The following is a 23,265-nucleotide window of genomic DNA, read 5'->3' as shown; positions in this document are numbered from 1 at the left end:
AGCTTGTATTTCACTCAAACACAGGCTCCCAAAGACAGGCCTGGCTGCCCATCAGTTGCTGCAAGATTCCTGGTCAAATACCAGGAAATATTTTGAGGCTGACAATAGGTGACATAAGTGTACCGCAATTAATCTGAAGATTTGTATGAAAAGCATGACACAAAGTGGTGGGCTAAAATATAGGCCAGCTTTTGTAGAGGACTGAGGACTTAAGATGCTCTTCTCACACCAAAACAGCCATGAAGAAGGCACGGCAACGCCTATTCTCCCTCAGGAGGGTGAAACGATTTAGCATGGCCTCTCAGATCCCCAGGAACTAGTACAGCTGCACCATTGAGAGCATCCTGATTGGTTGTGTCACCGTCTGGTATGGCGTTTCCAAACGCGACAGGACTGGCCCAGTGCATCATTGGGGGCGAGCTCCCAGTCATCCAGGACATACATGAAGGCTATCACTCCTGTTTAGATGTACAGTATTACCATTAGTATATCACCATAAGTATTTATATATTCCTGCTAGTACTGTATGTCACTTTCCACTTTTAATGTAGAAACCCATCTCAACCACTCCAGTACCCCTGCACTTTGAATAAGGTACCAAGATCTTAAACTGACATGTATATACAGTGCCTTCGGAAAGTATTCAGATCCCTTGACTTTTTCCACATTTTGTTAAGTTACAACCTTATTCTAAAATGGATTACATTTAAAAAAAATACTTAGCAATCAACACACCATAATGACAAAGCGAAAACAGGTTTAGACTTTTTTGCAAATTTATAAAAAATAAAACACAGAAAAACCTTATTTACATAACTACTTAGACCCTTTGCTATGAGACTCAAAATTGAGTCTCCTGTTTCCATTGATCATCCTTGAGATGTTTCTACAACTTGATTGGAGTCCACCTGTGGTAAATTCAATTGATTGGATATGATTTGGAAAGGCACACACCTGTCTATGTAAGGTCCCACAGTTGACAGTGCATGTCAGAGCAAAAACCAAGCCATGAGGTCAAAGGAACTGTCCGAAGAGCTCCGAGACAGGATTGTGTCGAGGCAGAGATCTGGAGATGGGTACCAAAACATTTCTGCAGCATTGCAGGTCCACAAGAACACAGTGGCCTCCATCAATCTTAAATGGAAGAAGTTTGGAACCACAAAGACTCTTGCTAGAGCTGGCCGCCCAGCCAAACTGAGCAATCAGGGGAGAAGGGCCTTTGTCAGGGAGGTGACCAAGAATCTGATGGTCACTAGCTCTAAAGTTCCTCTGTGGAGATAACAGAACCTTTCAGAAGGACAACCATCTCTGCAAGCCATTCCTCAGTAAAAGGCACATGGCAGCATGCTTGGAGTTTGCCAAAAGGCACCTAAAGACTCTCAGACCATGAGGAACAAGATTCTCTGGTCTGATGAAACCAAGATTGAACTGTTTGGCCTGAATGCCAAGCGTCATGTCTGGAGGAAACCTAGCACCATCCCTACGGTGAAGCATGGTGGTGGCAGCATCATGCTGTGGGGATGTTATTCAGTGGCAGGGACTGGGAGACTAGTCAGGTTCGAGGCAAAGATGAAAACCTGCTCCAGGGCGCTCAGGACCTCAGACTGGTGTGAAGATTCACCTTCCAATAGGACAGTGACAATAAGCACACAACCAAGATAATGCATGAGTGACTTCAGGACAAGTCTCTGAATGTCCTTTAGTGGCCCAGCCAGAGCCCGGACTTGAACCTGATCTAACATCTCTGGAGAGATCTGAAAATAGCAGTGCAGCGATACTTCCCATCCAACCTGACAGAGCTTGAGAGGATCTGCAGAGAAGAATGTGAGAAACTCCTCCTCTGTAATCTCTGCCAAAAGTGCTTCAACAATGTACTGAGTAAAGGGTCTGAATACTTATGTGAATGTGATATTTCAGTTTACATTTTTTATAAATGTGCAAAAAAAATCTAAAAACCCATTTTTGCTTTGTCTTTATGGGGTATTTTGTGTCGTTTGATGAGGGGGGAAAAACTATTTAATCCATTGTAGAATAAGGCCGTAAAATAACAAAATATGGAAAAAGTCAAGGGGTCGGAATACTTTCCGAATGCACTGTCCTTGCATTCTTGTGTTTCTTTAACTCACATCGTATTTCTGTTTTATTCTATTCTATTTTGTAAGGTATTGTTTTACACCTGTTCTATCCTGTGCACATGGCAAATAAACGTTGACATTTGAAAGATTTTGATCAATCCAAATGTTGTGCAGAGTAACAAAAATTCACAGCATCTTCTGTTTGATTTCAGAGGGAACATGTCTTAGTTTTTAGGCACTTTCAGACGAGATGTCTCCTAGTGTTCAGTTTCTGCTCGCTTTTGACCAGAACAAGCGTTCTGGGAGCACAGCTTGCGATCACTTTGGTGCAGCAGGACATCAAAATGAAACAACTAAAACTTGAAACATCTAAGGTCACCGGATTGTCTTTTTGATATGACTTCTTTGGGTCAACCTTGTCCAACAGACATCTTACAACTCTTCTCACCGCAAGATCCGTCGATCAGACACAGCTGCCATGTGTTACCACAATGCATCCTGAGAAATGGAAATAGAACCTGGTAGTATTCTTTCCCAAGGCTTCTGATTACCAGAGACCCCCATCTTTGTTCATGTCGAGTAATTACCACACAATTAAAGGCTCATGAAACACACAAACACATCTGTTTCTCATGACACCCAGTATCAATCACTCCCAAGGTTTACTCCCAGATGCCCTTCCCAATACAGCACCCAGCGGGTGAGATACACCACGTCTCCAGACACAACTCCAATCTCTGAGTGTCAGCAGGCCCCACATGCTATGGATCACACGTTAGGAAGATATGTAAGAGTCATTTTAGTGCATTTTCATTTCCTTGTGCTAGCCCAAAAAAACGGGCTTTGCGGGCACCATTCATCAATATGTAGGCTAAGTGCACAAGCCATTTTGAGACGGAATCCAGGCCCAGGGTGTATATATAATGCATAAAAGCATATACCCCTGTGACATTTGCAGGCAAGAGACACTAAAACCCTTTATTGTCAAACTGGGGTTGAATGGAAATTGAAAAAAGTATTCCGATGAGGACCAGACATCTGTGACTCAGTGCCGACCTACGACCCACACTTTAATTCATCGACAGAAATCAACCCCCATAATGTCAGTCTTTAATGCCTCTATGGCAAACGACAATAGCTGTGGAGCGTTCCTGAAGAAGATCACAGATAATGTTGTCAGTCTATTCTGTTCAAATAAACAGCCTGGGTCCAGTGAGCACACAATACACCAACCTGAGGATTACCGGGCTGTGCTAGCTAGCTGCCATTCAGTACTCAGACACATCAATCAGAGAGAGTGACAAGCGCACCACATTACCAATCCTGTAATGTGGGTCCAAATGAGCCGTGATGAGTGACAATTTGTTGCAAAGAGTTCCCGCTCAGACGTGAATGGCTTTAAGAAGACGCCAGGCTTTATCAGCAGTCGCTCACCCTGAAGCAAATCAGAGCTTAAAACACCAATCAATACTAGGATGGATTGACTTAAACTGCTCCTTATTAGACAGGCTGATAATTGTACAGTGTGGCTGGATTGACTAAGCTAAATATGGAGGTGGTGCCGATGCCTAAAGAATACCCATGCAAAGCCTCTGATGTGGCGATGGCATCGCTACCAGCTCCTCAGGTAAAAGTCCTTTAAGTCTAGTCCTTAGGCTGCAGGAGTTCATGGTCAGGACTAATGCTGTTCTGTACAGACTGAGAACAGAGAGCCCAAGGTCTTCTCAGCAGCATGAGCCAACAGACAGCAGATCAGAGATCAGTTCATGTTCTCTTTCTCTCCTCCTCCAGATTGAATACTTCATTATTTTTCTTGCGAGCACGTTTAGGAAGTCTCATTAGTCTGGCAGATGAGCTGACAGCACACCACTACAGCTTCTCCAACCTCAGGGGCCAAGAAGTAAAAATTAAATCATTTGCACGCACTCTCTCAGAACCCCAAACTTCCTCACCGACCAAAAATAAACCTCTGTCACTCGCCAAGTGTATCCTCCTCACATCGGAGAGGAAGATCTCACTTGGCTGGATCACTAGAGGGGGGAAAAACATTTACATTATGCCAACATATACAGTATGCCAACATATACAGTATGCCAACATATACAGTATGCCAACATATACAGTATGCCAATAATATGGTTTGCGACCCTGAGGGTCAATGCATAGCCAAAATAAACTATGGGAATCAAATGTGTTCACGTTTCAAACAGTGGGTGGACTGACATTGTCTATCGCTGACTCACTGGTGAAGTCTTCATGAAGAATTTGCTGTTTAAAAATAAATATGTTTGATGGTGTGAGAGAGAGAGAGAGAGAGAGTTGGCTGAAAATGAGAAATGCAATATAACATGAGTCTTTCTCCATCTGGAGAAATGTCAGACTTGTCTTCCTCTGGAATTAGAATAAAATCTATTACACACTAAACTTCATTACCATAGTTGTTACTTGTTGTGCAAATAATGTCATTTGTATGCAACTGTCCAACACACACAAAAAAACAGTTATGGCCAAAACAGAGGTAGGGTTGACAAAACCCTCACTGCTCAGCAGACATTAAATTAACAGCCAGCCTGGGTTAGACTGAGATAAGGAGGAAAAAGGTGGGATGAAGTTCGCCCCAGCTCCACTAGTGATGACTTAACATTGCAACAGCTCTGGTTTCATTCTTTCATATCCCACACAAGCACTTGGTGAAAAGCTCAGAGAGCTTAGATTACAGTGCTGGAGTGGATTCAACTCTTGCCCTCTCTCAATGTAGCAATTTGATAAAATGCTGGGGGTCCCACTTCCAAGCTGTTTTTTCACCCACTTAAGAGAAACAATATACAGTAAAGACAGTACAGTCTGGATGTTCATATGTGCCAATGTCCCAAAGGTTGTCTGACAGCGCAGAGTCAGTTAGTTTGTTCTTTCCCAGCTCTTCCGACATCCTTCCATCCCATAGCCATGCCACCTACTGCGGAGTGGACACAACCAAACAGCTTGGGTTGGCCAACGCAAAACGGAGCTCCCCCTCCCATTGAGTAGGCTACATTAACCCAGGCACGTACACCCACAAAGAGCGAACCCGGTTGGTTCTGACAAGTTGGCCCACAAAGGTGCCACAACAGTGAGGTCTTATTTCATTATGTGCCCAAAACAACAGCCGACACAACCAGGGTCTTAATTCGCCCATCTGTGACAAATGAGGACCTTCATTGGGTCCAGGGAGAATAGTAAGAGTCCCTTCACAATGCACACAGTCCATGCACAATGCACAAAGGCCCAGGCCCGGGCCAGGCTGTCAATAGTCTTATCATAACGTGCCAATGTCCCATGTTACAGGAAAACATGGCCACTGATGAACTATAGCATCCTTGTTTGATATTGGCAACAAGGGAGTTCTTGTTTCTAATGGATTGGGTTCTCTGCTTACAGTCGCCCTCTCATCCAAAACCCTTGTTAATCCCATTAATATGAAGAGAGCTCGGCAACCCGGACCTGGACACGGCACTAGATCCATCAGCCAACATTGGCCCTCTGAATCCAAGGCCTTGTCTAGACCCATTACCAACTCACCCACGTGAAATCAAATGATTTAAAACCCATGTCTAATGACGGGAGGAAACACTAGACCAAACCTTTACAGAGGGGGGCCTCCCTTCAGCCATTGTGGAGAATCATGTGCAGTATCATGTGCAGAATGTGCAGTATCGTGTTGCTGCAAGGGTTTTATTCTTTGACCAAGCAGCTTTTTCCAAGAAGATGATTTTTGCCCAGACAAGCTTCAAGTCTTCTTCTGGCAGCTTAAGTACTTACAGTGCGCCTCATTACTTTGTTGCGCTGTAAAATGTTTCACAATGCACTGCTGCCCATGTGAAGGATTTTAATGCTGGATAATTCAATCTGCCTTTATATGTACGTCTAAGGTGATTATGATTAGTTTCTGTGTGGGTGTGTATAAACGTGTGTGTGTGTGTGTGTGTGTGTGTGTGTGTGTGTGTGTCTCAAGAGGGCTGGTAGGCGCACCACATGATACATTTGGAGAGATAATCTGTTGGCTTTAACTAAATAGTCAACAAAGAGATTGTGAAAAGGCAAAGAGGGCGCTGATTAAACTCTTGTGTAGCGTGGTTCAAGTTCATCTTTAATGCTGTCCACCACAAAGCAGTAAAGCCGACAACTACTCATGGCCCGTTCCTCATCTCTGTGGGTTCCAGTGGGATGATTACAAAGCATCCAGAGCTGCTGAATTTGGGAGGACTGACTGTGAGGCTGTCTGTCTGTGCACAGGGTCTTTTATGAACCGGTGGGCAGGGCCTGATCAGGCCAACCCACAATCACCCTGTTCCAACTGCACCTCACATATGACAATCATCTGCCCGGGCAATCACAGAGGCAATTTACTCCCCTACTACAGCAGCAGAATGGGCCAGGCCTATCCAATTTCTCCCATGGAGAGAGGGTAAAACCCGATGGATGGATGTCACCTATCTTAAGTCCCCTGTCTTAAGTCTAGACACCATCTGGACAACGGCGGTTATAGCTATCTGGTGGCATCGCCAGAACACGTTCATCATGTTAAATGCTATCGATAAGGAATGTAAATCAAAAGTTGATTGACTTGCACTTGACATTTTACACTACTGTTTTGAATCAACCTATAGTGACGTGTTACAGAGGATTTATCACTTTGAAATTATGTTAAACAAATATATAGTATGTTACTACACAGTAGATACCTATCCAAAAGGTTATTACTCTCCACAAATCCCCATGATTTAAAAAAAAATCCCAAATCCAGGTTTGATCACCTGAAGCAGTCCTCAGACAGTGAGAGCTCAGCGGGATAATGACTGAGAAAGTTCACCTCAGCACGGCAGGGTCACACCAGCCGACACACAGATCACCCAGTGGGAGCTGCCATCACACACCGCGCCACAGATGGGGTTAAATAGCAAATGTGTTGACAGTCACTGGGTGAGGCAGTGACCCAGAAGGAAAGGGGAGTAAAATATACCCCAGATTTGTTGCTGCTGCGTAACATGTAGCCCCAATCCATCCCTCACTTCCTACTCACTTCCTGATTATGTGCTGTACCTTGCATCGACAACACCATTTATTGTTAAAACTTGGAAGATTGAGCACATTTTGTTCAAATTTGATACGACACGATTGTTAATTTCAATGGAAATTGCGATGGAAAAATGTGCATCGTATCTAGTCAATGGTTTCCCACGGCCTAAAGGTGAACTGATCGAATCCAAGGCTAAAATGCTTCAAGTAATTCTGTGGGTTTATGCAAAACTGAAGCAATGCACAACATACTGACAACTCTCATTAATAGTATTTCTAGCACCAAATACTGAAAGCTTCTTACTCTATGTCACAATAACATTTGCAATTTGAGCTCTTTATCGGCTGGAAAATACAGTTATGAAAGGAAGTCAACCCATACATCTGTGACTGGACATGTGCTGATCTTGTTGGCCTACAACCCATACATCTGTGACTGGACATGTGCTGATCTTGTTGGCCTACAACCCATACATCTGTGACTGGACATGTGCTGATCTTGTTGGCCTACAACCCATACATCTGTGACTAGACATGTGCTGATCTTGTTGGCCTACAACCCATACATCTGTGACTGGACATGTGCTGATCTTGTTGGCCTACAACCCATACATCTGTGACTAGACATGTGCTGATCTTGTTGGCCTACAACCCATACATCTGTGACTGGGCATGTGCTGATCTGTGCTGATCTTGTTGGCCTACAACCCATACATCTGTGACTGGGCATGTGCTGATCTTGTTGGCCTACAACCCATACATCTGTGACTGGGCATGTGCTGATCTTGTTGGCCTACAACCCATACATCTGTGACTGGGCATGTGCTGATCTTGTTGGCCTACAACCCATACATCTGTGACTGGACATGTGCTGATCTTGTTGGCCTACAACCCATACATCTGTGACTGGACATGTGCTGATCTTGTTGGCCCACAACCCATACATCTGTGACTGGACATGTGCTGATCTCGTTGGCATATAGGTAGATGAGAAATTGTCTGTCTGGTCACAATAGAAGCCAACTTCCAAGCATTCGCACAGAGAGAACAATAACTGCATGACTCAATAAGTGAAAATGATTGCTTGACTTGAAAATGCATCCCTGATTTACGCTGTTTCAGTGACAGGCCAGAAAAGCGTGGGATGACCTTGTATTGTATGGTAAACCACTGAAATAAGAGAACACATCAGTCTCAATGACGTTCAAATCAATCCCAAGGCACATCAACAACAACAAAAAAGAACAAACGTCAATGTGTGAATAATACCAAAGGACCCCTCTCACACAGACCTCCTAGATTGCTTCATCATTCAGTCTGAAAAACACTGACATCTCCATCCGGGCTGCACTGAACATGTTGCTCTTGACTCCACCTCAGACTCGAGAGCACAGGCGAGAAAACCCCTCACTGCTTTGCAAAAACACGACCATCTGGCTGCAGCCGACGTACAATTAGAGCGAGAGGCTTTGCATGCCTGTTGAGAGTCTGCCGTCCGTGCCTCCACGCCACTCTGGAGGCTTCCACTAATTACAGGGCACTGGGAGAGACTGTGGGAGAGATGCTCAGACTGTTGGGTTGACGCCCTTGGGCTCGCTACATTACCACAGTGCTGGGCCCGGACTGGAGTGGGCTGGCCCATCCTATTCCACTGGGTGGACACTACAGCCAGAGCCGGAGACAAGCAGAGCAGAGCCAGCTCAGACAGCAGTACAATCGAAACCCAACCAGGGGCAGGCCAGCCAGGGCTATTTACAGGGCAGTCAGCCTCACACAGACAGACAACCCAGATATGTTCAGGCCCTCAGCACAGGCAGGAAAGAATAGAGAAGCAATGCCTAAGACGTGTGAAGGACTACATATTTATTGTCTGTATTTCCTTCATCCTGGTAGGTACGTGGGATGTTTTGTCAATGATGACGATTTTGCGCACGCACACACAGACACACAGCACTCTGGGCATATTATACGAGGCTGAGGGTGTTAGTGAACAGAAAGCTACTTAGAGGCGTGTGTCATCAAACCAAGTGATTCATTATAGTTTGAGCCACTCAGCCACTCCTTAATGTGATCCGTGGGAAAATACATAATGTCAAGGCTATTTATGAACAACAGATTACTGGTAGACAGGCAGGAGAGAACTAAGGACCATAATCTGTTCCGAACACTAAGTAATAACTCATGTTGGAAATAAAATATTCATCCTACCTCTAAGCAGTGCTTTATATCGGTGAAAATATTATTCCCACTATTTTCCACATATCCCCATTTCATCATACAGAAAATATGTACAATCCGAGTCAGACACAAACAGGTCAATTCCCAAATGCTGAGTCTAGGAGATGATAGTGGACTACAGAAAAAGGAGGACAGAGCACGCCCTGAGAGCTTCAAGTTCCTTGGTGGCCACATCACCAACAATCTATCATGGTTCAAACACACCAAGACAGTCATAAAGAGGACACAACAAAGCCTATTCCCCCTAAGGAATCTAAAAATATTTGGCATGGGTCCTCAGATCCTCAAAAGGCTCTACAGCTGCAACACAGTACGGCCCAGTACATCACCAGGGCCAAGCTTCCTGGCCTCCAGGACCTCTACACCAGGATGTGTCAGAGGAAGGCCCTAAAAATTGTCAAAGACCCCAGCCATAGACTGTTCTCTCTACTACCGCATGGCAAGCGGTACTGGAGTGCCAAATCTAGGACAAAAAGACTTCAACAGTTTTTACCCCCAAGCCATAAGACTCCTGAACAGGTAATCAAATGTCTACCTGGACTATTTGCACCCCGCCCACCCTTACCCCTCTTTACACTGCTTCTACTCTCTGTTAATCATATATACATAGCCACTTTAACCATACCTACATCTACATACTACCTCAATTACCCCTACTAACCGGTGCATGTATATAGCCTCACTACTGTATATATCCTCACTACTGTATATAGCCTCACTACTGTATATAGCCTCACTAGTGTACAGTATATAGCCTCACTAGTGTACAGTATATAGCCTCACTACTGTATATATCCTCACTACTGTATATATCCTCACTACTGTATATAGCCTCACTAGTGTACAGTATATAGCCTCACTACTGTATATATCCTCACTACTGTATATATCCTCACTACTGTATAGCCTCGCTACTGTATATAGCCTCACTAGTGTATATATCCTCACTAGTGTATATAGCCTCACTAGTGTATATAGCCTCACTAGTGTACAGTATATAGCCTCACTAGTGTACAGTATATAGCCGCACTACTGTATATAGCCTCACTAGTGTACAGTATATAGCCTCACTACTGTATATATCCTCACTAGTGTACAGTATATAGCCGCACTACTGTATATATCCTCACTAGTGTATATAGCCTCACTAGTGTACAGTATATAGCCTCACTAGTGTATATATCCTCACTAGTGTATATATCCTCACTAGTGTATATATCCTCACTAGTGTATATAGCCTCACTAGTGTATATAGCCTCACTAGTGTATATAGCCTCACTAGTGTACATAGCCTCACTAGTGTACAGTATATAGCCTCACTAGTGTATATATCCTCACTAGTGTACAGTATATATCCTCAGTGTATATATCCTCACTAGTGTATATAGCCTCACTAGTGTACAGTATATAGCCTCACTAGTGTATATATCCTCACTAGTGTATATATCCTCACTAGTGTATATAGCCTCACTAGGGTACAGTATATAGCCTCACTAGTGTACAGTATATATCCTCACTAGTGTATATAGCCTCACTAGTGTACAGTATATAGCCTCACTAGTGTACAGTATATAGCCTCACTAGTGTACAGTATATAGCCTCACTAGTGTACAGTATATAGCCTCACTAGTGTACAGTATATAGCCTCACTAGTGTACAGTATATAGCCTCACTAGTGTACAGTATATAGCCTCACTACTGTTATTATTCACTGTCTTTTACTGTTGTTTAAAAAAAAAATATCCTTACTTATCTATTGTTCAACTACCTATTTTTTACTTAAAAATTGCACTATTGGTTAGAGCCTGTAAGTAAACATTTCACTGTAAGGTCTACCTACACCTGTTGTATTCAGAGCACATGGCAAATAAACTTTGATATGATTTAGTAATTTGCATTCCACTGTCTCTCCCCAACTGATGAACTTCAGAATGACTAATCTAGTGTGTCATTGATCTGAAACTTATAGCGCACTGGCCACCAAGTGCCACCCCACATCATCAGACTGCAGTGCTACATGCTTTGACTGCCTCCCCTCCCTGACCGAGCCGGTCAGGCCACAGCTATGTTCAGGGAGGCTCTGTCCTCAATAACGATGTCTTTCACACTTTCATACCCCCATTCTAACAACATCACAATCAGTCGAGTGCAGAGCAGCATTGATGAAGTAGAGCAGGGAACTTAATAGTCTAACCATAATCAAAACAAACCATCCAATATAGTGCTACTGTAACTCTTATGTACCATGAAGGGTACTTTGAGATCAAAGCTCTCATTTCATCACAAAATTGTCAACATTACTTTAGAAAACAGAGTGTAGTCCTAGGCTTTCTGAAAAGATTCAGCTCTGTTGCAGTCTTTCTACAAAGACATTCAGCTTGATCAATTCTCAAGGGTGACCCAGGAGAACAGCTTTATTTTCCTTCTCCTATCCTCCCCATCAACCTTTGATTCAGTTCAGTGCCATTCGAAACAAAGTCACGGATGTTTTTGCAACTTAAATCCAATCACCAACAATAACGCTGACAGTGCAGCTAATGCCTTAACCAGGTTGACACAACCTGCAGAGTGCCAGTAGAGGTGCCTAGGTAAAATCACTGGAGAAGCCAGGAAAATAATGGCCATATTACAACCTACGTGTTGTGATAATTCTGTTGTTAGTTCATATGCCTTGCGGACGTGATATATAGGCCTAAGGCTGAGACAATTAGACTGAGACAACTATTCCAGCACCATTCTACATCATCAAATCACCTCTGCTTAGTCTAATACAGTGACAACTGAAATATACAAAAACAATTTAGTTCAATTAACGTAAGATAAATATGATGTGGCTGTCCATGTTACTGATTTGTGTGTGTGTGCTTGCAAGTAGAAAAATATGTTGACTCACCTTACTTGTAGAGAAACGCCAATGCCATCCTCCTCTCTTCATGTTGACGAAACGGTCTATCACTGACATACAGTACACAATTTTAGTTTTTGTTGTCCTAGGATGACTGGCTTAAATGCTTACTCGCTAGCTTAACTTCCTTTCATGGGTAATGATGAGCCAGCTAGTTAACATTAGCCTACTACATCTAGCTACATATCTGGCCAAGATGGCGTCGCTGTGAGACGGGGTGTTCTCTCACTTGTCCAAGCAACTTTGAGGGTTAGGTGGTTAACCGTCTAATATGGGCTATCAATGTAGCAAGAAACTAACTAGAAGTTGTTTTAGCTACATTTGGCAAGTTTAGAGTTAATTTTTGTCAATTTGAATGGGAAGTACATGACGGAATATCCAAGCTGCACAGAAGATGGCAGGCATGCCAACTAGTTACGACGAGAGCCAGAGCAGCATGGATACACAAGATGCCATGAGCTCAAGCAAGAGAAAGAACAAGATGGACCAGGATGAGATCCTTGCAACCTCTTTACCTCAGACCCCACTTAAAAATCCACCTGGAGAAAAAAAGTGAAAGAGGACATTTCCATGTCTGAACTTCTCTCTGTAATCCAGACCCTGACTACTAAACAAGACGCCACAGTCTCCAAAGACTCCACCATAGAGTGGGCTACCAAAGAAACATCAAAGAAGATTGATAAATTGTCAGAAACTGTCCGTCAGCTTCTCACAGTTGTGAGTGAGAACAAGGAAAATATAATGTTCCTGGAGAACGAGCTGAAGAAACTGCAATCCCAAAATAATGAGCTGTATGAGAATGTAGCTGAACTTCAATGGTATTCTCGCAGGTGGAATCTGAAAATCCAAAGTATAAGAGAGGTAGAGGGAGAGGACATTAGGGAAGCAGTTATCAATATCCTGGGAAAGGTGGATCTGTGCATCAAAGACAAGCTAAGAGACGTGATTGACGTGGTACATCGACTAGGGAAACGAAGATCTGATGGACCCTATGCGCCACCACAGGGACATCATCTGGAAAATGGCCAAGGGGAACAAGTTTCTGGACGAGAAGAAGCTCAGCATCAAAGAGGCTCTGATACCGCAGGATCAGACTGCCAGGGAGAAACTGTGGCCGCTTATACAGAAGGCTCGACAATAAGGAAAGAAGACTGGGTTCAAGGGCCAACGCGCGTTCATCGAAAGAAGAAAGATTACTGCGTAACTCTGGTGACATGACATGAACCACACTTGAACTGTGAGCACTGCCAAGAGTACATTTACTGTACTGCCACAAGTAAATGTACCATTCAAACTACAATTCATGAACACTTGCCAACCAAAAAAAGGGAAAAAAAGGATTTGTTATACTGTTAACCACCTCTAACTCAGATGAGCGTAGTTTTCCGTCGGAGTAACCCTCTCAAGGTTTATTGTTTGTTTTATTGTTCACATTACTAGATTTGCTGTCTAGTTTGTGTCTTTCTTTTTTACGCAGGAATTTGTTTTCAACTCACTCAATATCGTTAGCCTGAATGCTAGGAGAGATCTTGCAAAAAGGAAAGGCTTAGTTTTATATTGTAAATGCAGATTTTGTCCTTCTTCAGGAAACTAATTTGTGTGAAAGTGACTTGAAATTGTGAAAGTCACTGTGGGGAAACATGGTCTATCTCAGTCATGGATCAAACCATTATGCTGGTGTTTTGACACTTATTCACAAGTTTAAAAGGTGACATTCTAGAATCCACATCTTCACAGTAAAGGAGATGGGTCATAGTAACTGTTAACTTGACAATGCCATCTTCATCATCTGTAATGTGTATGGACATTACTCACATGCTCCAAATAAGACCCTTTTTGTAAAATTTACCAGAAAATTACAGGATTTAGGCAACAAATATGCTTTTCTAATTCCCTCAAGCGATTTTAACGAAACACCTGATGACTGCTGATCGTTTTCGGTTCAATTTTTATCAAAGTCATTTGCATGTTTTACAAAGATATGAATAGTTCTGTGATACTGAATCTTTTGGATGTATTAAGGTTTAGTATCAAAAGAAGTGTACGACAGGGATGCCCAGTTTCACCCTTTTTATTCATTTTGGTAGTGGAACTAGATATTCTGAATAATGTAAATCTGCATGGCTTATCCATTTTTAACAGAGAAATCAACATTTCCCAACTGGCTGACGATACTACTCTTTTTTTTTAAAGACAAATACCAGGTCGCCCATGACCTTAATGCTATCACTGCATTCTCTATTACATTCGGATTCAAACTGAACATTTCTAAATGTGAAATCTTATGTTTATATGACTCCGATGATAAATAAATATAAAATATTCCAGTAAAGGACTATATTAAATATTTAGGAATACGTCTATCAAAAAACAACTTAGACAACATATGAATTGCTCTCGTAAAATGAATATATATATATATATATATTTAATAATTGGCTAGAAATGGATATATCTATACTTAGGAGAGTGCTTCTGTCCAAGGCAGAGGGACTGTCTCACTTTGTGTAAACCTCATTATCTTTATTCATAAATCCACCGACCTGTAAAAAGATCAACAAGACCTTTCATGACTTGGAAAAATAAGTCTCACCAACTAAAAAAAGTCAGTCCTCTCAAATAAAAGAGCTGAAGGAGATCTGGAAGTGTTGGATTTTGTTGACATAAATAACACTTTCAAGATCAGCAGGTTGAAAAGATGTTTGGCAATTCAGAATCAATTTGGTATTTCCTTCCAAACAATGTGTTTAATAAGTTGGGAGATCTTCAATTTTTACCAGATTGTAATTATATTCCTGAAAGATTACATGCTAAATTGGATGCGTTTCACCAACACGCTTTAATGTCATGGAAAATATGTTTCCTGCACAACTTTTCCCATAATAAAGCTCTTTTGTTGAAAAATGCAGACATAACTGTCAGGAATAAGTCATTGTTCTACCCTACAGTACCTGGCATGAGAGGAATATTGACTTTGTTCTTGAGGTTTTCGACAACATGGGTAATATTCTTTCATATGAACAATTTATAACATTGAATGAATTTATAACATTCCAATACCTTTCAGACAGTTTATTTCTGTGATCTAAGCCATTTACAGTGGTCTGACTACACTAATGAAAACTCATCTTAGCTTTGGTGATAATCACAGAGTTTATCCAGAACTCAGCTTGGAAGGCGTGGCCTTCCTTTACAAATCTTGCTGTAACAAATACATAAGACAAATTTCCCATTCACGGAACAAACGTACGCCTAGAGGAAACATTTTCTGGAAAATGCTTATTCCTGACATTGTCTGGGAAAAAAGCTTGGTTGATGCCTTACAAATATTGTATATTAAGATTCTACATAAGATACATCCATGTAATTGTTGTCGAAATTTGTTGATATTGCATACTGATACTGCATTTTCTGTGGGGGGGAAAAGATGAAAATATGAATCACTTGTTCTGTGAATGTGGTATATTTTTGGAAAAACCTTGCAGAATACTCATTTACCTTTTTGAACACTACCCATGTTTTTGACATGAAGAATATAAAGTGATACTATTGCAATGATAACAAGACCATTGAAATGATTTTTTTTGTTATGTTGCCAAATACTTTACACAAACACAAATTCCAGAATTCTACACAAAAACTACAAATATTTTTGATTGAATTTAATCATCTTGTTAAGACATTAAGCATGTTGAATAAAAAATAAAAAGTCCTGAACCATTATAATAAGAGGGAAAACAATTGTACTAGAATTTTGTCATATTTGTTTTAAAAATGTACAGTATATATATATTTGTATTTTATTTACATATATATGTTTTTTGTATGTATTTTGTATTTTATTTTTTAAAGATGTGTTTTGTTAAACATGTTTGATGTAGGGATGTGATTTTTCTTTTGAATTGTTCTTACTGGCTTGCCTAGTTACATAAAGGTGTATTCATGGCATCCATGGATACACAACATTGCAGAGTACAGACCACTTATTTTCATACAGGATTATAGCAATAGGCTGAGATATGAACTATACATACGATTCACTGTGTTCTAGTGCAGGTGTCAAGGAGTGATAATGATGACCATGGCCAGATGGAGAACCAACTTCCAGGGGTGATTCTGGCACCACATAGTGGACGACTCTTTAAGGCTGGGTTGTTTGTGCAGGGAGGTGGTGGTGGTGCTGAGACCATTGACAGTGGAAAGCCTTGTGAGGCCCCTAGAGTCCCTCATATAAAAGAGTTGTTTTGTGCTAGGCTAGCAAACACATCACACAAAACGTGTAGTTAAGGTGTTGTTAACTTTAACCATGATCAACTGGTAAGTGGAAGGTGACTTAAATCAACCCGTAAAACCAGTGATCTTTGAACAGGGTTGTCCTATAGAGATCAGACTCAGCAAACCCTACATTAATTAAAGCAAGCAGAGCACTCAATTTCTTGTAGGATATATTTTCTCAAGACCACAACTGAATGTAACGAGAGCAGTGTAATTACGTATTCCTGAGCAGCAAGACTCCACAACCAGATCGATGAGAAATCCTCAGGTAGTGTTCTCAGCCAGCCTCGGTGCTTCTGGCTATGCTCGACACAGTGACACACTGGATTTAAACTCATTAGCTGGGTTAAGTCAAGGCACTTGACTTGAGGTTTCTCTACTAGTGTACAGATTTGCTGTCTGAATTTCGAGAGGAGGATTTACTAAACATTGTGATTAAATATCCATATTTGATTCCTTGCTATTTTCCTTGCTATTTAACAACATGGGTTGTTAAGTGCACAACTTGGCCTACATGTAGCTAAAAGGTGTAGACAACAGAGACTGACATATGACACTATACACTGAATATACAATACATTAGGAACACCTTCCTAATATTGAGTTTCACCCCTCCCTTTTGCCATCAGAACAGCCTCAGTTAGTTGGGGAATGGACTCTACAAGGTTTCGAAAGCGTTCCACAGGGATGCCGGCCCATGTTGACGCCAACGCTTCCCACCGTAGTGTCATGTTGGCTGGATGTCCTTTGGGCGGTGGACCATTCTTGAAACACAAAGGAAACTGTTGAGTGTGAAAAACCCAGTAGCGCTGCAATTCTTGACTCAAACCGGTGCGCCTGGCACTTCCAACAACTAAGCAAGTTCAAGTCCAGCAGTCATTTGAAAAAGTAAGAACATTTCAGCGAGACAACTCAAAGGCGAAATCCATTAACGCCAAGATAATGGAATTCATTGCCCTTAACAATCAACCGTTCTCTGTTGTGGATGATGTTGGCTCTCCTCGAGCCCCGGTACACACTACCAAGTAGGCGCTATTTTTCAGATGTTGCCCTATCGGAGATACACAGTATTGTTGAATCGCACATCCACAAGCTACTTGCTATGGGCGTCACTAGTATTAGCTTAATGACTGACATTTGGACCAGCGATGTCAGCCCCATGAGCATGCGGAGTCTGACAGCACAGTGGGTCGATGAGGATTTCGTACTGAGGAAAGCCATATTGCATGCTCAAGAATGTGCTGGTTCTCATACCGCTGCTGCCACTTAAATGGCATTTGAGAACATGTTTAAAACTCGGAAAATCTCCAAGAACAATGTACACGCTGTGCTACGTGACAATGCACGTAACATGACAAAGGCTTTGGAAGAATGCGGAGTTGCCAGTTTGCCATGCATGGCACACATGCTGCAACTGGCTGTGAACTAAGTTGTTTTGGCCCAATGCAGCATATTTGACACAGTGGCAACTGGTAGGAAGATAGTGGGTCATTTTAAACACTCACAGCTCGCATACAGCCGCCTGCAAGCAGTACAGGAGCAGCTTGGAGTGAAAATGAAAAGGCTTTTGCAAGGCCAGATGAAACAGTACTTTCTACATGATGGAGAGCCTGCTGGAACAAAAATGCGTGCTTGGCGTGTACGCAGCCGACTATGCATTACCTGCAACAATCAGTACAAACCAGTGGACGCTCATTGAAAACATGAACACACTCCTAGCTCCATTCGACCATATGACTCGAGAAATAAGCTCTTCAACTGCGTCTGCAGCAGACGTGATACACTCTGTCATGGCATTGAAACGCCTGTTCAACAAAACTGCCGACACAGACCGTGGGGTTAAAACTTGCAAAAGTACTCTACTTAGACGCTCTGAACAAGCGATTCGGTGGCATTCTCTCTGAGCCTCTTTAATGTGTCACCACCATGCTTGATGCTAGGTACAATGACCACTACTTCGATGCAGACAAAATCAGGGTTTATGTGAAATGTTTCAAACACAGCTGGACAATATGGAAATGGACACAGTGACAGTTTGCACCGAAGAAGAGGACCCATGACAGAAGAGGCCACAAACAGACAGGGATGAAATTTCACTGCTTGACACGTATGATGAAATCCTGGTTGAGAATGAAACGACTGAACAAATGAACAACGAAACAGCACAGCGAGTAAGTGAAAGAACTAGGTTTTGATGATGTTTTACTGGTAATGGGGACATACGTAAATGCCAACAAAATAACCTTTTGGTCAGTATGCATCTCTGAGAGAGAGAGAGATGCGTTTTATTTTCATTTTCTGTTACTACATCGGCCAACATTTGCCATTGTTGATCTATGCCTAATGATCCTTTGGCATGCAAGAATAACGCAATATGTTGTATTAAATGTACTAACCCCCCTCCCCCATTATTTACAGATATTAGCATACCTGACAGAACCTACTATTTCTAGGAATGAAGATGCACTTGGATACTGGAGAAGTAACAAGCACCGTTTCCCTTCCTTAGCTAAAGCTGCGTGCAAGTATCTTGGTGCTCCCTGTAGTAGTGTGGACAGTGGGAGGCTTTTCAGAGCAGCTTCACACATTGGAGACGAAAAAAAGAAACAGACTCTTGCGACAAAGCCGAGCAGGTCCTCTTTGTGAAGAAAAACCTCCCCCAAATGTTAAAATTGAAAAATGGGCAGTCATATTGTAACAAAGCAATGTAGAGTCACTGGGGAAAAAGTGTACTAGGCTTTTCTGTTGTTCATTCATGGCTGGTATAGGTCAAGACTTTAGTTTAATTTAAAACAAAGCAGTTGGGTTTTTTTTTTAAAACATTTTTTAATTTCATAAATGAAAGATGAGATGACGTGTTGTAAATTTGCTCTCATTTCACTAGTCAAGTCAGTTGTGCACATTTGAAAAGTTGAAGTTGTGCCATTTATAGCAGTTTATGACAGCCTGGAGACAGTACTAATTTTCAAGCAGTTATAGCTCAAATTATTAACTGAATTATAGTTTCAACCTATATTCCTTTCAAATCATTTTTAGGTTTCTTCAAACAGTCAAGACTGGATAGTAAGAAAAGCCACCAAGAACTTAACCATCTTTGTAATGTGGGGCAGATAAAATATTTGTGTCATGAATATCTGTTGTGGAATAAAATACATTCATGGGATGTGTCATTTACAAGTTATTGAACAATCTGTTCTTAACTGAACAAATGAACATATGACACTTTGTTTCAACTAGTTAACTGTACTAGAATGCTTAAAAGGCTGCTAAAGTGTTAAATATTGGTTATCAGTATCAGGTTTTTTGGCAAGGAAAATATTGGATATCAGTATCGCCCAAAAAGTCATATCGATGCATCCGTATTAAAAATCCTTATTTAGCCTCCCCTTCATCTACACTGACTGAAGTCATTGAACAAGTGACATCAATAAGGGACCATAGCTTTCACCTGGATTCACCTGGTCAGTCTACAGTAGCTCATGGAAAGAGCAGGTGTTCTTAATGTTTTGTACACTCAGTGTATGTCCTCTAAATCGTAGGATATTTTGCAACCTCTATTCCAATCATAATGTAACATATCATTCTAAATGGAGTGTCACAGATTTACGTACAGAATAATACAAATTGCCCTGAGACCACCCTCCAATTCTGCATGTATCAAACCAGTAATAAAATATTGAAATGTAATATAGTGTGATTTGCACTACACTATCACTCGTTAAATCAACCAAGCTATTATACTGAAGCCATTATGTTTAACTGTCCAAAAGTATAGCAGCCGTTGGTAAAATAAAACTGGGAAGGTGTTGTGTTAAGATCTTCAGCCCTTACAGGTACTTAAATCTGTTTGGCACAATAAATTATCAGGCCCGGGAGAAATACTATTTATCTGGAGGCACAACAGCCGGCGGCAGACTGCACTGAACGCATTTCCACTTTTTAGGCAGTTCCTTTTTTAATGGAGAATTAACCACATTAAAATGTATCAATATGTTTTAGCCTGCCTAATGAAGCGCACTGGTCTTATTTGATGTCGGTCCTATCGCCTATTTTAAAAAAGGGTTGTTTTATTTCCTTCGTTTGGGATCATCATTCAACATTGTCTGTTAGAATAATAATATTCAGAAAATATTATTCACCCGTTTCTGTGGACCGTACAGCCCCTAACAAATATGACCGTGCCATACATAGTATCGCTGTTTCAGACGAGACGTGGCCGTGATAATGGTTTTAATGCAGTGCTATGTACATGGTGCTGCCTCATGCAACTATTAGCATGGCATTATGGAGTTACAATGTATAAAATTACTCCCCTAATCATGTTGTAGCGTTCAGTTCATCTCGCCTGCAACTATGTATCATTGGATCCTCTCAGGACTCAAAACTTTGTGCAGTGACACTGTACTGGCAAGCAAGTGCCTGCTGTTTACCGAGACCTTGCAGCCAACAGAGAGAACTGACAGAAGTCACCCTCCCTCTGCCCGCCATTCCGTACGCTACCGCAAAATGTGGTCTAGAGATGTTAAGACATATTTTACAATGTCAAGCAATTCTCTACCGCTATTAAAAACCACTGTATTCGTTGACAGTAGGCCTACGGGCAGCACAGCAATGTCATTCATTCATTCATGTACCTGTCATCGTAGCAGAAATCGGCGCCCAGAGTGTTGACATAGAGGACCAAAGCCACGGCGCTGCAAACGAATTCTGCAATCATTTCTCAAAAAAATAAACAAGGAAAGAAAACGAAGAACAGTGGAGATATATTTCAAATGCTATCTATATTATCTCTCTCCGTCTTTGTCAAGATGCCTCTGCAAAAACAGATATTCCAATTCCACATCCTCGCAAAGTGTTGAAAGTGGATAATCCAGGCAGGCATCCTCCCTCTAACCCATTTTGAGCTAGAGGAGGACAGCTATGATCCAAAACGAAATAGAGCAAACAGCCAGCATTTACAGTGTCTCTTACTGCATTTGCACGCCTTTCCTACAAGACTGCTCGTGTGATTCATAGTGGTCCGGTGGATAAACGTCGTGATTGAGCCGCGTGTGGTTTAAAGGATCTTCTGCGCATGTGCGATGTCCCTCCTCCTCGCAGTGAAGAGAAGAAAATGATGCTGATGATTTGAGGATTAGGCTAGCGCTGCATGATGGGACATCTCTTTATTGCCAACTGCTGCCAATTCCTGTATCCACATTGCCTTTCTATAGGTAATCTAGCCATAATTACAGTATATAGCCCCTGATGAGTGTAAATATGTCAATCTCGGTGGAGCAGTGACACCAGTCCCACCAGTGTTTTCCAATTGTTCCCCTCGGGAGAGCTCTTTGTATAGGCCTATACAACATAGTGCCATAATCTGGATTTAATACAAGCAGTAGGCTATAGCAGGGTGCAGTCCTGGTGTGCACATTTTGTTTTTTGTCCTAGCACCACACAGCTGATTCAAATAATCTATGATGAGTTGGTTATTTGAATCAGCTGTGTAGTGCTAGGGCAAAAAAAAAAAAACGTGCACCCAGGGGGTGCCCCAGGACCGAGTTTCACTCTCCAGGCATACAAAACACTAGGTTTCACCTGTGCTCGGCTGCAACCAATTTTATATATACATATAATGTAACCGAATTCAATAGAACTACAGGCCCAAAATGATGCAAAATATTATTTATTTAGGCTTCAAATGTCTGTTGATTATTGGAATATACAATCTGAAATGGCATAATGTCAGTCATAACATAATTACGAATCAACCAAAACTAGATTTTTAGATATATAGTTGAAGTCGGAAAGTTACATACACTTAGGTTGGAGTCATTAAAACTCGTTTTTCAACCACTACACACATTTCTTGTTAACAAACTACAGTTTTGGCAAGTCGGTTACGACATCTACTTAGTGCATGACACAAGTAATTTTTAGAACTATTGTTTACAGACAGATTATTTAACTTATTATTCCCTGTATCAGAATTCCAGTGGGCCAGAAGTTTACATACACTAAATTGACTGTGCCTTTAAACAGCTTGGATAATTCCAGAAAATGGTGTCATGGCTTTAGAAGCTTCTGATAGGCTAATAGACATCATTTGAGTCCATTGGAGTTGTACCTGTGAATGTATTTCAAGGCCTACCTACTGCGAAAAGTGCAAATCAATCCCAGAGCAACAGCAAAGGACCTTGTGAAGATGCTGGAGGAAACAGGTATAAAAGTATCTACATCCACAGTAAAATTAGTCCTATATCGACATAACCTGAAAGGCCACTCAGCAAGGAAGAAGCCACTGTTACAAAACCGCCATAAAAAAAGCAAGACTACGGTTTGCAACTGCACATGGGGACAAAGATCATATTTTTTGGAGAAATGTCCTCTGGTCTGATGAAACAAAAATAGAACTGTTTAGCCATAATGACCAATGTTTTTTTAGGAGGAAAATGGGGGAGGCTTGCAAGCCAAAGAATACCATCCCAACCGTGAAGCACGGGGATGGCAGCATCATGTTGTGGGGGTGCTTTGCTGCAGGAGGGACTGGTGCACTTCACAAAATAGATGGCATCATGAGGAAAGAAAATTATGTGGATATATTGAAGCAACATCTCAAGGCATCAGCCAGGAAGTTAAAGCTTGGTCGCAAATGGGTCTTCCAAATGGACAATGACCCCAAGCATACTTCCAAAGTTGTGGAAAAATAGCTTAAGGACAACAAAGTCAAGGTAT

At 41.6% G+C, this 23,265-nt stretch overlaps 1 protein-coding gene across 3 annotated transcripts in view; it reads right to left on the bottom strand.

Annotated features, from left to right (window-relative positions):
• Positions 1 to 21,920, bottom strand: part of tmtc2b (transmembrane O-mannosyltransferase targeting cadherins 2b) — a 169,511-nt gene extending 147,591 nt beyond the window's left edge. For all 3 annotated transcript variants that reach the window (XR_006083616.1, XM_024423883.2, XM_024423885.2), the window contains exon 1: positions 21,183 to 21,920. Coding sequence is in view for 2 of the 3 variants with exons in the window: in XM_024423883.2 (XP_024279651.1) it covers positions 21,183 to 21,265 (83 nt within the window). In the remaining variant the exon portion in view is untranslated. The remainder of the gene's footprint in view (positions 1 to 21,182) is intronic.
• Positions 21,921 to 23,265: the final 1,345 nt, after the last annotated feature.

This window comes from Oncorhynchus tshawytscha, linkage group LG06 (genome assembly GCF_018296145.1).
Source record: "Oncorhynchus tshawytscha isolate Ot180627B linkage group LG06, Otsh_v2.0, whole genome shotgun sequence".
Lineage (NCBI taxonomy): Eukaryota > Metazoa > Chordata > Actinopteri > Salmoniformes > Salmonidae > Oncorhynchus > Oncorhynchus tshawytscha.
Note: the sequence above shows the minus strand (reverse complement) of the source record. Positions and strands in the feature narration are given on the sequence as shown.